Source organism: Fusarium coffeatum (genome assembly GCF_003316985.1).
Source record: "Fusarium coffeatum strain FIESC_28 chromosome Unknown BRIP53273_contig_33, whole genome shotgun sequence".
NCBI classification, from domain to species: Eukaryota; Fungi; Ascomycota; class Sordariomycetes; order Hypocreales; family Nectriaceae; genus Fusarium; species Fusarium coffeatum.
Window position 1 is genome coordinate 167,363 of NW_022157830.1, and position 15,878 is coordinate 183,240.

Consider the following 15,878-nt stretch of genomic DNA (forward strand, 5'->3'; position numbering starts at 1 on the left):
CACACTGTTTGCTTACATCCAAGTTCAACAAAGAACCGCCCCTCCAACTTCCACTGACATCAAATCAACAGCAAACTATACCAGATTCTATACACACATTCATATAACACGCACTTCAAAGAACTGCCATTGAGTTTTCTCATGGTGCTGATGCAGGTCTAACTAGCGTAAGTTAAGCAGCACCTCTTTCTTCTTCTCCGTCTTACCCACAGACATCTTCCCCTCCCGCACTCAAGGCTACCTTAGTTTATGCAAGGCACAAGCCATAAACTGAAGGCTGTAGCCTGTAAGTCATCAATAGTCTTCTCTAGTGCTGAGTCTGGCCGGGACTTGTGTAGCCGTGATCGAAGCTAAGTTCCGTCCCGACGATCCTGGGGTTTGATAGATGAGTCACTGAGGCTCAGCTGACTGGAAATAGATCTGCTAGTCAACCTGACAGGAATTTTGCAGATGTCTGTGAGTTATCACTTAATGCCTAAGTCTTGTTTTTGAGTCTTTAAATGGGCAGTTGGTGTGTTACTGACAGAGTGGTGGTGTGGTGCGGCAAGCTGGGTGAATGGGTTTTATCATGACACTCACCAATAACATCACCACTATCATGCCTTAGTAGTTTGATGTACCACAAAGAATCATTTCTTAGCCTCATAATAACAGAATAGGGATACTCTGTTTCCTAATCTGGTCGAGAAGTTGGTTGCTACCACCAGCAAGCCCTCTGAACAAGACAAAGCCTGCTTTTCACGCTACCTCCCCCACAACACTGATAGTCAACAAATTCACCAGTATCTAATTTCCTGAGGAGGTTTTCTGATCATCAAATTTGGCGGTATTTCAGATTCGTGTGTCTTATCTTACAGCTCCGGAGTCAGGTTCTCGGCAATAATTCAGTGTCTAGATATCACGCTTGGGGACTTGAACAGTGTTGCATAGACCCCTTGAAGAGATTTGAAACACACAAACTTCAATAAGACTTTTAGCCTATGTGTTAAAGACAGACGTTTTCGGCGTACAAGAATCTTCTTAAGGCAGATACATGGCGAAGCTGTGTCATATAGTACTTGCATAGTGTAATTCGCAGGCAAGGCTTGAATGTATGTGTATAAGATTCTAAGGACTTATATGTCCCATGAAACATTATTATCGTCTCATTCAGTCTAACACGGTATCTAAAGTCCGAGCTCTTGTTACATGTTGCAACGTTGATCATTGACATGGTTTGGATAACTCGAGACTTGTAGTCTTGCGGAGATATCGTTGTGTAGATTTCCACATGAATAAAAAATGTTTAATGCCGCCTTGGGAATAATTAGTGGACTCATAGGAATAAAAAGAGACATCTGTAATGGATCTACGTCTCCCACGATAATATCATGTGTGAGTCTAGGGTAGCCACGGTGCAATAGGGACATCAAGTACGCTGATCTGAGATCATTTCATCATACTGAGTCGCCGTGATTGTCCTTCTCCAATGGGCTGCCTCTGGTACCTCTATTTGTTTGAACTGCTGACTCGACAAGACGAGCTTGTCCTGTTTGGAAACAGAACAAAGTCGTTAAACCATGTCACGTCCTTCATCATCTGATCATATCATGCCTGTGTATCTATGCTATTCCCTTGTAAAGTCTGATAGACTCCTTCCTTAATTGTAAGGAGGTCATTTAATGTGCAGACTGGGGTAATCGATCTGGTGCCCAAGATTCACATGTCCGGTTTCAGATAAGGGGGAACCCGTATGATATGACACCCTTGAAGGAGCAATGATACGCGGATGTTTCGTCTCGGGTTACGAATGCATGAAGTTGAAGTGTGGGATCTGAAACTCGTCTTTTATTGGCAGCTTGTAAACTACACGAGAGCTGAGAGGAGAACATTCGATGTTTAATCATTATTGACGAATTCAAAGGATGCCATCATGCCTTTGAGAAATTTAGAACGTTAAAGATTTGGGTGTTAAGATCGACGTGCAGGGTTCATGATTTGGCACATGTCAGTCGTATAGTTATGCAAGGTACCGTTGCCGGATGGGATTTTCGGGATGTCGGTGCTGAGGGGAGATGACCGACCGAATAGCTAGCTATACAAGCCGTTTAACGTTAACATTAACGTTTGCATTTGACTGGGAATATAACTACAGACGGAGCAGAAGTAAACGTAACGTGAATACAGTTGAGAAAAGTATAAGCCGCAAACGTCAAAGCCCAAATGGTGAATCGTGATAGGCCGATCCCCTCTAAACAGACGGCGATTCACAACCAACGCATCGACATTTGAATACAAATCTCTCACATCGAAGGGAAAAAAAGAACAAAACCGCGCGTCAACTTCTTTTTCTTAAGGGATCATCATGACTATGCCCTTCAACGAGATGATTCGTTGAGATCTCCAGATTCTGAAACTCAGGGTTAGTTTTAGATCAAGGGGTGGAGACTTGGCATATGCAAAGAGGGATACTCGAGTAGTCAGCAGGGACTTATATGATGATTTACAGACAAGCACTCAAAATGGTATTTTCTGTGAAGATTGTTTCTGTTGGTAAAGATCCAAATCCTTATAATTGACGCAGTTTCAGTGTTCAGCTTGTGTTTAATGCAAACATATGTCTTTTCTTATTGGAATGGAAGCGTCACAGTTTGAAACAGAGGATGAGCTAATAGAAACAAATAGAGTGATGCACTTACAGTTCAACTAATATATAAATCCTTAATCATGCATCTCACCAATTAGACAAACCAATTATTCAGGGACCATCCTTCAAGCGCGTTCCCCCAGATCATGTTACATTAAAGAGACGGCAGTGCTCTTGATTCGCCACAAGAACTCAACTTTGGGATAGATCTCGGGATGACCTAGACTAAAATGCTGTAAATATCTACAGCTGATCCATGTGACTTTGACATGCGGCGGCAATTGATCTTCTGATAGAAGCATCGGATGGTGAAGATCGTTAGGTAGCATTCCTAAAGAATTGGCCGACGGGATTGCCCAGAGCTAAGCCCAGAGTGGCCAAGCCAATGGACAAAATTAGAAGTTTTGAGTGTGGCTGCGCTGGAACCAGATCGTTCTGAAGGGTTCTCGTGATGCGGCTCGTGTTTTTTTCTTCGGCCTTTCCTATCTTTGACTAACAACTCGAATGACGTCGAGAACGGTCAATTCTTTTCGTTTCTAACCGTTGGCGAAAAAGAACAGACGAAAAAGGAAATGCCATATCAACATGCGGCGGGCTGGAAGAGGATCCAATGAAATGAGCAGGGGACGGCTCGTTAATTGCTCGAAGCTTGACTAACAGTTTGTCACTCAGATAGTATGAGGGCTTGCTAGTACAGAACATGCCAAGAGTATACGCAAATTTGATGGATATGGACCCGATAGACTGGTGACATGCGCCAAGCGTTGTTCGTCTAGCAAACCTCGTGTTTGCTTTTTGTCTCTATGGAGATGATTCACATCCAAGAGTCCAAGAGTCACTAACAATGTCAAGGGTTAATTTAATCATGATCATCAAAACAAAAGAAAGAAAGAGAGTCAAAGCTGAGATTGAATTGATAGTGGCTAGTCGTTAGTCAAGGGTTCCCTGTGGTGATACAAAAAGGATGACTTTGTTAGTTAAACCAAAACTCTGGGATCGAAGGGAAGAGATGAGATTGTCTTGCATGAACGAACATGAACCAACCCAGACCAGGCGGCGGCACTCACTGACAGAGAGACAGCTTTCAGGGGTCCAGCTTCTACCTTAGTCTCCGATAGTGTCTGCGCCTCTGCGCCTCTGACCCTCTATAGCCCCCTGCTCTTCCCCATTCATTTTCCCTTATCATCGGCAAGTGTGCCGAGGGACTTTTCTCTCCGTTTACGAGAAAGAAAGAGAATTGTTGATTTTGATTAGGCTAGTCCAACATTGCGATGAAAGGTTGGGTAACTGGCTCGTATTTTTGGCCACGTTCTGGAATTCTCTCAGCCTCCTGACTTTTTGACTTTGGTCGAAACCAGTTGACGAATTCAAGACGGTGCGTGTCAGAAGAGGGTGATCGCCAGGAACTGCTCGACTCTGACTGGTTGGCTTCTGCATGAGGTAGGGAGTTTCACAATTCGCTTCGTCATCCAACGGATATCGTTAAGTTCCTTAACAAAAGAGTTTTCTGAACATCTAGAGATTATACGAAGGCGAGTGAAAAAGAAAGACATCAAACGTCATAGTTCATCTGTTATCCTAGCAACTCTCCACCGATCATCATCACAGAATCAAAGTCCGTGAGCCTGACCATGGGGAAACAAGGCCAAGAGAATATACGAATTCGTATAATGCCCAGTGACTACCTACCCAAAAACCGTAAAGTGCTCAGGCGACTGATAGCCAAGTAGATACTCATCTCGCCAATAGGGTTGAGCGATCACTTGTAGGCAGGGCAGACGTTTAGGGGACAACGTCGTGTAACTGTACCGTTTAGCCACTGACAGATAGTGGCTGAATGTCAGATTTCCAGAAGGGGACCTCCTTCAGCTGTCAGATTGTATGGTTAACAGTAACGCTGGCTCAACTGAGCTATTAGGTACTTTTCCAATGTATTGTCTTGTCTGTCTCAGTCTGATGCTTTTTCTATTCTGTGTCTCGTTCGAAACCGGAATGTCTCTCAACGACTCAAAATATCATGACAGGGGGTTTTACTGGCCTTGGACAGTAACCTCTAGTGTACCATCTTGGCGGGAGCTCGGGCGTCCCTTCTGGCTTGGCCTTGTCTTTAGACGAGGAAGGAGGAGCCAAGAGCGAGGCAAGGGTCAGGGGCTGACAGGGAAGGTGGGATCCACCCGCGAAGCGCCAACGCCGCTTCAGAGTCTAGTCTGGGTCTGGTCCAGTCCCTTGTTCCTTCCCAGTCTCCAGTCTCCAGTCTCCAGTCTCCAGTCTCCAGTCTCCAGACTCGAGACGCCCGAGGCCGAGGACATTAAATAAAACAGTCAATGTTTCCCTCTTTTTTCCTCAGATCCTCATATTGTATCAGTCACTCATATTTTAATACTTGTTTCCTTTTACTCTCACTAGAATATCACAACACTCGCTCAAGGTATATACGCCTACAACAAGAACAACTTACAAGTCGTCGCCTCGCTTAGACACTTGATCACCACCGGATATACGCATTAGACATATACACACATACACAATCGCAGCAATGCTTTCAAAAGCTTTCACTACAGCCGCTATGGCTCTGGCCTATGCTGGCATGGCCTCTGCCCAAACATTCACAGAATGCAACCCCCTCGAGAAGAGTAAGTCATCTCTTACCACTTACACATGTCACATACTAACAACTCTCAGCTTGCCCTCCCAACCCTGCTTTCGGAGACCAAAAGATTGACTGTGACTTCGCCAAGGGAGAGTGCAGTGCTTTCCACAACATGATTGCCACAGATATCAAGTACAACGAGCAAGGTGCTCTCTTCCAGATCAACTCGGAGACTGAGGCTCCTACAATCCGATCAGACAACTACCTCATGTTCGGCCGACTTGATGTCGTCGTTCAAGCTGCCAAGGGTGCTGGTATCGTCACCAGTGTTGTTCTTCAGTCTGACGATCTCGACGAGATTGACTGGGAATGGACTGGTGGTGATGATGCTCGTGTCCAGTCCAACTACTTCGCCAAGGGTGACACTACCTCCTACGACCGAGCTATCTACCACCCCGTCAGCACCCCTCTTGACACCACCCACAAGTACTCTGTTGAGTGGACATCCAAGAAGATCGACTGGCTCATTGACGATGTCGTTGTCCGAACCTTGAACGCTGCTGAGGTAGCTAACCGTAAGGGTTATGAGATGCCCCAGACTCCTATGCAAGTCAAGCTTGGAACTTGGGTTGCTGGTGGAAAGAACAGCAACGAGGGAACCCGAGAGTGGGCTGGTGGCTACACCGATTTCAAGCAGGCTCCTTTTGATGCTTACTACCGCAGTGTCACCATCATCGACTACGCTGGTAAGGACGCCCCAGGCAAGAGTGGTGCTAAGGAGTACGTCTGGACCGACAAGACCGGTTCTTGGGAGAGCATCGAGGTCAAGAAGACTCTGTCTGAGGGCAACGACGAGGAGACCAGCGCCAGCACCACTGTTTCTAAGCCTACCCAGACTGCTCAACCTACCAAGACCAAGACTGAGGCTCACACCACTATTGTTGAGGAGACCACCAGTGTTGTTCTGACCAAGACTGAGACTGCCCAGCATGAGTCTAAGACCCACGAGTCCAAGATCCTTGAGACCAAGGTTGTTGAGACTAAGACTGAGTCTGCTAAGGAGACCAAGATCACCGAGGTTGCTACTACCTTCTCCACTGCTAAGGCCACTGCCACCGCTGTTGCCAGCACCGTGACCACTGAGGAGGCTGCTGCCACACCTACTGAGGGCTCCAACTCTGGTTCTGGCTCCGACAAGTCCGAGTCTGACTCTAGTGCCGACTCTGGATCCAAGCCTGAGGTCAACCCTGGTACCAACTCCGGTGCCGCTGTCGATCCCGCCACTCCCAGCGGCACTGCCACTGAAGCTGCCCCCAGCGATACCACCCCCATCGCCGTCAACTCTGGCTCTCGCATGACTGGCAGCGTCGTTACCGCCTTTGCCGGTCTCATGATTGCCCAGATCCTCATCTAAGCAACTTCAATTCTTGCTTTTGTATCACTTCACACTTTGGGGTCCCTGTGAGCAACATAGAGTTATGCCTCTGTCCATATTGCTCGAGAGCAGATCATTCTAATCACACCTTACTTCGAGTCGATCCTTACAATGCTTGCCAAAGCAAAACATACGAAGCCTCTTTATCACTCGGACTGGTTCATTTGGAAGGACCTTTATGAAAAGAAAGAGACAGGAAAAAAGAAAAACGCTGGAAAAAACACAGGGTACATGGGAGAGGGCTTGGCAAGCAAACATTACGCATGTTTTTCGAACCTAACGTTTTTAATGAGGACCTGCTCTCTTGAGTCCCCGGACTCCTATCTAAGCCAAGGCGACTACTTGGCGCAAAGCATTTGCTTTTGAGCCACGGACGCCGCCAAGGTCTTGATTGGTTGTTCGCGGGCGGATGACGGGATGAGTTTTCTGTACGAGAAAGAACTAGCGATGGACATGATTGAAGTGGAAGATTTATGTATGGCTTGGATGAATTGCAACTTTTGGATTACGGGATTTGGGATTTGGGTGCATCACATTGGATGCCAACTTTTTACAGCGAGATACCTTTTTAGAATTTTTGAATGGAAGCAATTGATTTGCTGCATGCAGTTTCAGTTTTGTCTTTTCTTGGTGAACCTTGCTAAGCACTTGGCTTCATTTCCTATGAGGCTGGATGGCTGTTTGCGGCCAAAAGCCAAGATGCAAGGGCGGTGCAACAACTGCCAACAAGGAAGGATGGTCGTCAGGATGAATATTGGTAGCTTAACTCAATACTTGTTGTGATAGTTGTGATAGTTTAGTTGTTAGAAGTATATGACGCTACGACTCGTGTATGCCAAGACTATTGATCTATACTATTGAGATTAGGTTACAGGGAAATTGAGCCAAGTACAGCACAGAGGATCAAGTTTGTTAGAGTCTCTGATGGTTTCCCATGGTGCGGCTGGCTAACCGCCAACATAGGTGATGGTGAGACGTGGCTTTTATTGTTGTTAAATCGAGCCGCGGCGTTAAGACATGATTGAGGTTAATTGCGAGATAGGGCTTGTTAGTGCAATGCAGGCCTGATGGTTGGATTGGTAGATACCCAAGACATAATGATAGGTAAGGGTTCATAACAAGACGATAGAGGTTCAAGGATCATGATTGTACATATACATGTAAGTCGTTTAATTAGGCTTGCTTGCTTCTTTTCTCCGTGTGGGTGGGGATATGCAGGTACAAAAGGTTATCGCCCTCCAATACAAGCTTCTCCCTGGTAATGAGGCCTTGTTTACTTTTCAACATCAAAGCTTTGAGTCAGCATATGGTTTGTATGTGAGAGACATGACTAGTTGGAGGAGATTATTGTGTCTGAGTTGAGGTAGAGTGTTGTTTGCTTTTTATGTATGGGGAGTTTCTTCCGAAATTGGGAGTTGATGGCTTTGCTTTTGAGCTTTTGATAGAGGTGAAGTTCTGAGTCATGAGTATTGTCAATCAATCGTTAGTGACGGAGGAGGGAAGAATGGATACGACTGGATGGTGAGTTTGTGAATTGCTCTGTTGGTTCGGTAAGGGGTTAGGCAGTGTCTTCATGTACTCGCTGGAGATGCAAGTCTGTTGGGAAACAAACTTCTTGCACTAATTGGCAGATGGCAGGACGGTCCTGCGACTATTCTGATATTTCTATTAGTCAATACTGACATGTGATAATACGGAAAGACTTATTCAATCCAGTTGAACTTCTGAGAACTAGGTGAACAATGACAATATTGTTCCGTTTAGATGACTCTTGCTATAACATGATTCATATCAAACGAGTGTTAGTTAGTAGTTGCAGTGTTGGAACTGGTCGCAGACTCAATTAGCATATCACGAAAGTCTCTAGCTGTATTGAGTAAACATTGAGTCCATTCGAACATGCCGTATCATCAAAACGTACAAGAGGAGAAAGTGTTCTCTGGCTTTCAGTTACTAACTGCTCCAAGAACCTTGAAACCCCGCTATGAAGCCATGGAGATTTGTGCTTGGGCGAACATGCTACTATAATTGATAAAGCGAACTTAGGGTGATTTTTAACCTTGTTGCTATAACAATTGTTATCTTTACCTGCTTCTCAAGTTAGTAAAGAACGAGTAGTATACTGCGACTCCAGTGCCAGATTCCCAGAAGCAATCAGAATCTATGAAGCATCTTGTCTATAGAGACAGAAACCTGAACAATGCAATAATGAAGATCGGAAATAATCGTCGTATTGATTCCCCGAGTTGACCTCTGTTCAGCTGAAATAGAAAGTGGGGTCAATCACCGGTAAAGAGTCATCTGCTGCAATATGAAATGATCAAAAGTAAACACCATTCTTTGATGTTATAAGCAGCCGAATTGCTTCTAGAATACTGTTGAGTAAAGAGATTAACCGTCAAAATGTCATCACGACCACCCTCATTCCTCCTCCCCAACTCCCCATCCTGTCGAGTAATCGACCGCTTCAGCGACTTACCCGACAACTCACCCATCAATGAAGACTCAGAAGGCAAAATCCCATTCTGGCCTCTTCTTCATCACTTGATCAGTAAGCCGGTCTTAAGTATCTCGTTACTTATAGACCGGCTCCAAACGATTGCCGCCAACGCAGAAACGTACCCAGACGGCGACTTCGGTTTCTTGGAGCAGTTCTTGAAAGAGCAAGACGAAGATAAGATTATTTATACTATATGGCCTAAGATTCGACAAATTGCTCTTGATATTGCGGTGTATTTTCCGAGTGGAGAGCTTGAGCTGCTTCGGCCTGGGTGTCCGTTGAGGTTGAGTCGTGGGCAAGCAGCTTGTCTTGTGGTTCATCAGTTTCTTTGTTCGTTTGTGCCCCAACGGAATGATGATGGGTATCAGGATCTAGGCATTTGGCATTCAGAGGAACAGAGACATCCCGCTGCGGCGAGAATGTACTTGGAAGCTCTGTTTGCGTACTTTGAGAGTCTACCTTCTGCGAAAGAATTGATAGATGATCATCTAGCTGGCCACAATACTGTCGCTTACGAACTTCATCAGAACAGTCAAGCACAGTTGGCCGATCCCAAGTTGGGACCAGTCCATGTTAAGTACCTGGACGTCCACACATCAGATACACATCACTCTTACACTCAGGGAAAAGGAGGAGCAGTCGTCGTCTCTTCCAACAAAGTCATTGGCTTCGGGCAGTCAGCTACCCAGGAGGAGGTATTCGTTGGAATTGCACCTGAAGCATACTCCGTTGTTCTGGTAGCGCCGCATTTAACGGACGACACTGTCATCACTGTTTCAGGTGCGAGAGCGATGGTGGATGTTAGAGGTCAGAGACGCAATATCGAATGGAACATCCGTACCGTAGCCAATGACTCGGAAGGAGGACGTCTCGTTTTCATGGATGCGCTGGAGATGGACATGGTAGAACGCTCATCAGATAATGACCTGCCAGATCTATACCCCGAGAACATTGACCGCGAACTTAACAAGGCAATCAACGGGTTTACTTCCTACAATGGTGATTCAATCTTCACCGGACTTTGGGGCTGCGGTGCTTTCGGTGGCGATCCAGGAGTTAAGCTTATGATTCTTTGGCTGGCGGCAGGGGCAGCTAATGTTGAATTGCATCTAATACTGGGACCGGGAGAACATGATCTCGGCAAGAGGCTTGAGGAGGCAGCCAAGGCTTGCGATGGTATGACTTTGAATGATGTGCGAGAGCTATTATTTGCTGTTCCGATGGGGTTACGAAAGGAAGAAATCTTGAAGTGGATTGCGGAAGCGGCTTCAGGGGCTTCTCGACAGATTGAAGGATAGCAGATTATTGACGAAGTTGAGGAGATAGAGACTCCGAGGCTCGGTAGGTGGGTAACGGAAGAATTGTCTCTTAAGGCCTAGAGTACTGAAATAGAGTAGCCTGAGTGCTCGTCTAAGACGATATAAAGCGACTAAACTATTTCGTCTCGTATGCTCTTGACGGCCAATCTTTCCAATACCCTGACGCCCGGGAACTAGGATTAGATGGGATTCCTTGATGTGGTCTTTCCGTGTTGCGGACCCCATTGTACGCGAGTATCCGACGTGACTGCACTTTCAGTTCGGGTTGTGGGAATTGTCCGTAGTGTACTTGGCGCTGATGTTTTGTTGATGGAAGAATGTCCTCAGAAGTAGCGGGCCAGTGTGGTCTCGTAACACCGAGATGTCCTTTATACGAGCCAGTTGAGATTGTACAATTCTCTTTCTAGGACAATCTCATCTGGACACTAATGTCATGCTTTCCTCTATTCGCTTGCTAGAGTTGAAGATCAAAGCATGACATGAAGCCTTTGGAACAGTTTCTGAACCAGATCTTTCTTACGAAAGAAACACTAAAATCTGATCAGATATCTGAAACTGTCAACTCCAACCTGAAGACTCCTTCGCATTTCCTCACCTGAAGAATAACCTGTTGACGTAGACCATCGAGTGGAATCGTAACATGTTGAAGTTATCTGATTGATCAGATTACGGGGCTGAAGATGAATACGCGGGTTCGTGCATTGATCAATATCGGAGGCCATGTCACTGAGTGGAGTCGAGTCAACGAGGAAAGGCTTAAACATGGACTTGTGTTTCATATCTCCAAGGCGTGCTACCTCGTATGTATGGTTACATAGTTAACAATTAGTTGGTATTGAATGAAACATGAAGAAATTATACTTTCAATAACATGATAGATCTCATTTTAGATCTTCTGGTAGAGAGATAGACAATCTAATGTGTCACTATCCGCATACTATCCAATTAAGCTTATTTCCCCATTCTTCTCCAAATGCCAATTCCTGTCAAGCTTTCTCAAGAGAAATAAAGTCTTGGCTATGACATTCAGTCCCCATGCTGACAGTTTCCTATTCAGGTATCTCCAGACCATAGCCCCGGCGCATGGTCCGGCAATTACACTCCACAACTGCCCGTTTCACTCACGGAGAATTCTGTGATTCGTGTAAACGTGTTTCGGACCCTGCAAATGTTTGCACATCACCATCTATCACTTCAGGGGACATACGGTAGTTGTCATGACTTTGTATATAAGTGAGGTCTTGACCACCTCTAACTATGTTTCTGTATCCTTCATCCTTTACATCTATCTCTTTTTAACTATTATACATTCGTTCCGTTGGACTGGTTCCGACTTTCACTCTTTACATACTATCTAAACTCTATCAACCGCCAAAATGAAGTTCCTCGGCCTCCTTAACCTCGCTGCTCTGGCCAGCGCCGTCCCTACTCCCACCGTCCAGGAACTCGGCAAGACTATCAACAAGCGAGCTGCCATCACCGATGCTGCCGACATTGGTTACGCTACCGAGAACGGAGGCACCACTGGTGGTGCCGGAGGAGCTACCGTGACCGTCTCTTCCCTCGCCGAGTTCAGCAAGGCTGCCGAGTCCGACGAGAAGCAGGTCATCTACGTCAAGGGTCAGATCACCGGAAACAACAAGATCCGCGTCAAGTCCGACAAGACCATCGTCGGAGCTTCTGGTGCTTCTCTCGAGAACATTGGTCTTTACATCAACAAGCAGAAGAACGTTATCGTTCGTAACCTCGCTATCAAGAACGTCGTTGCTGACAACGGTGATGCCATTGGTATCCAGAAGTCCACCAACGTCTGGGTCGACCACTGCGAGCTGTCCTCCGACTTCTCCAAGGACAAGGACTACTTTGATGGTCTCCTTGATGTTACCCACGCTTCTGACTGGGTGACCATCTCCAACACCTACTTCCACGACCACCACAAGGCTTCTCTGGTTGGTCACTCTGACAGCAACGCTGATGAGGACACTGGTACTCTCCACGTCACCTACGCCAACAACCACTGGTCCAACATTGGATCGCGTGCTCCTTCCGTCCGCTTCGGTTTCGTCCACGTCTTCAACAACTACTACGAGGATATCAGCGTCACTGGTGTCAACTCTCGCATGGGTGCTCAGGTCCTTGTCGAGTCTACTGCTTTCACCAGCGCCAAGAAGGCTCTCATCTCCAAGGACTCCAAGGAGACTGGATCCATCTCTGTCAACGATGTCGACCTTGGTGGTTCTACTAACGATGCTCCCAAGGGTTCTATCTCCAAGTCTGACATTCCTTACAAGTACTCTCTTGTCGGTTCTTCCAAGGTCAAGGGTGCTGTTGTTGGTGTTGCTGGAAACACCCTAAAGCTGTAAATGGGGTTTGCCCATGATTTCATTGAACATATTTAAACTCCAGCTCTGCTGCTTCATGAAGATCTGGTAACATTGGGTGTCTAGATATTCTTCTGGATAATAGAATAATTAAAGATTGAAGGAGACTCCTACCTGCTTCCTCTCAGCGATGTGATATACCGCCAAAGCTGCCTGCCTAGATGATACTATGACCACAATATTCCCAAGTCTGGGAAGCCTCTAGGTAGGTAAGTATCAGAAGAATTGTTCTCTAAGTTTAGGCTATAGAGATAAAATCGCCTAAATGCTACCAAATTATTTCGTCTCTTATGCTTTCAGCGGCTAGTTCTTCTGACACCCTGACGGCCTCCTTATACTAGGTAGGCTGGTGTCATGATCATCGGTTTTGGTCACCGGTGCAGCTCCTTGTGCGGCGAGCCATGCACATGAAGAAGCAGGACGAGCTTCAAGGTATCGAGTTGCTGTGGAATCACGACAGGCGCCTGCCGGTAACTACCTACCTACTTTCCAAAGTCCGGGCGCGTTGCCTGCCGAATGTATGTAAGTGTGATCTAAGTGTGAGGTAGGATGGGAAGGTGCATCAGTATCTACCTGGCCCTACCAACTGCTGAGAAATTTCTTCCCACCATCCGAGGAAGGCACGTCTCTGACCCTCCAGGCAAGAGACGGTCGTGCAAAAAGTCTTCACTTCAAACCTGCAAACTGTACCTCTCATCCCTTAACATGTGAATGAAGACGGGACAGATCCCAGCCATACAAGATGCCGTCCGCTGTGGCAGAACCTCAGAAGGCCGCCTCGAACTCACAAAGTTCGACTTCACAGCCCTCGCACGAGCTTCAACGACGATATGAATTGGCTGCGTCGACTTTCAAAACCCTTTGCGAGATCAAAAGCAACCCAGATAACTTCGCTGTTCTCAAGATGGCCTGCTCAGCAACCGAGTTCAATACCTTCCCCATCCGAAAAGAAGAAACCACCTTCTTCAGGGCGATCAACGACAGTACAGGCATTCCGTACCAAGTCCCTGAGTTCATATCCAAACCATGGCACAAAGCATTTCTTCTCGTGCAAATTGACCTCTTGAAGACCGGTTGGCCCAACAAGTTGAAAGGCGCAGCTCGGAAAGAACTTTACCACGAACTCTCTCGGATGTACAAGCTACTCGACCGCGTGCTGAGATGCTTGGTGGATATTCTTGGAGAGAGGGGCGATGGGAGGGGAGTACAGACAGCTCTTGAAGTACTGAGAAGTGTCAAATCTGGGGTTTGGGAGGAAAGTAACAATCATCTTTTGCAAGTCGAGGGTATTGGTCCAGCGAAAAGAGACAAGCTTGTCAAGGCCAACATCAAGACCATCAAGGACTTATCTACAATGGAGTTTTACCACATTGAACGAATCCTCAGTCGAAACCCGCCTTTCGGCCAGACACTTCTGCACAAAGTGGCTGGGTTTCCTATTCTCAAGCTTGACTTTGAGATTATTGGACAATACACTCCTGAGGCTGAGGCACCCTTGCTCGTCTCCCCGGCCGCCTCTGAAAACAACCAAGCAGGAACGGGCGTTGTGTCCGCCAGTGAGTCACTCTGGATTGCTCGAGCTGTACTCGGATTTGCCAATGAGAGGACTCCAACCTGGAAGGGTCGCACACCCTGGCTCACATTAGTAGTTGAGGGGGGCGGCGGACGACTTGTCTGGTTCTGGCGAGGAAGCGCAAAGAGGTTGGTTGACGAGAAGGAGATGATCATTGGTCTTAGCGCGAAGAGTGGCGAGCAACTGAAGGTTGCTTTTTCTTGTGAGGAGATCGTTGGAACTATGGTGAAGATGGATGTTCGTGTATTAGTGTAAGTGGGTGGAAAGATGGCCCTACTGAGGCATCATGTCAATCATTTGCGAGATAAGGGAAAGCTCTTTCCAAGATAAGATAGATATTATACTTTCACTTCGCCGTTTTAATTGAAATTTGGTCTTACTGTGCTTTGCATGTTACCATATTCTAGAGATGCCCTCACATCGCATGGTCAAGCACCGGCTCCAGTACACAACAAGCATATGAACCAGTTGCCAGCAGCGCCTCCTCCACCGCTCAACGCATAAGGCATCTAGACCCTGCTGTCGATTTTAGCTGCATCTCAGAAAGACCCTGTGACGCGAAAAGACCTTCAGCTTCTGAGGGAATTTTCGCTCAAGACCTTGAGCAGACCGAGCATTTTCACCGATGTCAAGGCACAAGGCAGAGATCAGCCCTACAACTTCATATTTCCTTCCTCTTTCTACCTAGAACTGAACTCTATTTTGAGGCCCAGAGGAATTAGATTGAGCATGTCACTGACGAGAAGCTGTATTGGGAAGCGGCCGACGTAGGGCAGAGTTAGTGCAAGAATGATTCATTCTCGTTGGACGGTAGATTTGGAACCCCAGACCCTGAAATAAGAAGACTAATTAATTAAGAGTGGCGGTTTCATCTTTCAGCCTTTTCTACCGTCTCTTATCACATTTAATAGCCAGCTTTGCAGTAATATGGTTGCACTGCAGAAGCCCAACTATGCATGCTACTGTGAGTCAAGGTACAGAGAGATTGTCGAGGCCTTGTGACTGATCTTCACTGAACTTGGAGGATCATCTTTAGACCAGGGCAGGCTATCTAGGATCGATGCAGGGATTAGCAAGAGCTGAACTTGAGTCCCCACCAAGTTGAGTAGCCAGGTAACATCGACATTTTAGTTCGTGATGATCTGGGACTCTGTTGGGTTTTCACGGATTGTGGTTGTGCCGTCTGACACTCGCAGTCGTGTCCTATTTTGGGAGAAGTTTTAAGTGGTTATAGTAGGTATGAAGAGCTTTTTAAAGTAAGTCGTAAAATTGTGTAGTTGATAATCGGAGGCTTCATATCAAACATTAGTGCGGTTGCCTACATACATCACCAAGCAGGCACGCTATTGTGGCTACAAAAAGCAGTCTGTATTGGTGGATGATCCCAAGCGGATATAGTACCCGCACGAAGTCATCGCGAAATGGAGTTTGCATCTCCGAACCCCAGTGACATG

General features: G+C 46.5%; 4 protein-coding genes across 4 annotated transcripts; all 4 read left to right on the forward strand.

Moving 5' to 3' along the window:
* Positions 1 to 5,162: 5,162 nt before the first annotated feature.
* FIESC28_01212 (uncharacterized protein) lies at positions 5,163 to 6,630 on the forward strand (the record flags this gene model as incomplete). Its single annotated transcript, XM_031155363.1, has 2 exons — positions 5,163 to 5,259; positions 5,309 to 6,630. The coding sequence occupies 2 exons, from the start codon at positions 5,163 to 5,165 to the stop codon at positions 6,628 to 6,630; spliced, it is 1,419 nt and encodes a 472-aa protein (XP_031020530.1).
* A 2,424-nt stretch (positions 6,631 to 9,054) lies between these two features.
* Positions 9,055 to 10,449, forward strand: FIESC28_01213 (uncharacterized protein; the record flags this gene model as incomplete). The annotated part of the gene is made up of 1 exon (XM_031155364.1): positions 9,055 to 10,449. One exon carries the CDS (start codon positions 9,055 to 9,057, stop codon positions 10,447 to 10,449), a length of 1,395 nt encoding a protein of 464 aa, XP_031020531.1.
* Positions 10,450 to 11,846: 1,397 nt separating this feature from the next.
* On the forward strand, positions 11,847 to 12,833 carry FIESC28_01214 (uncharacterized protein; the record flags this gene model as incomplete). The annotated part of the gene is made up of 1 exon (XM_031155365.1): positions 11,847 to 12,833. The coding sequence occupies one exon, from the start codon at positions 11,847 to 11,849 to the stop codon at positions 12,831 to 12,833; it is 987 nt and encodes a 328-aa protein (XP_031020532.1).
* A 760-nt stretch (positions 12,834 to 13,593) lies between these two features.
* Positions 13,594 to 14,928, forward strand: FIESC28_01215 (uncharacterized protein; the record flags this gene model as incomplete). Its single annotated transcript, XM_031155366.1, has 2 exons — positions 13,594 to 14,675; positions 14,832 to 14,928. The coding sequence occupies 2 exons, from the start codon at positions 13,594 to 13,596 to the stop codon at positions 14,926 to 14,928; spliced, it is 1,179 nt and encodes a 392-aa protein (XP_031020533.1).
* Positions 14,929 to 15,878: the final 950 nt, after the last annotated feature.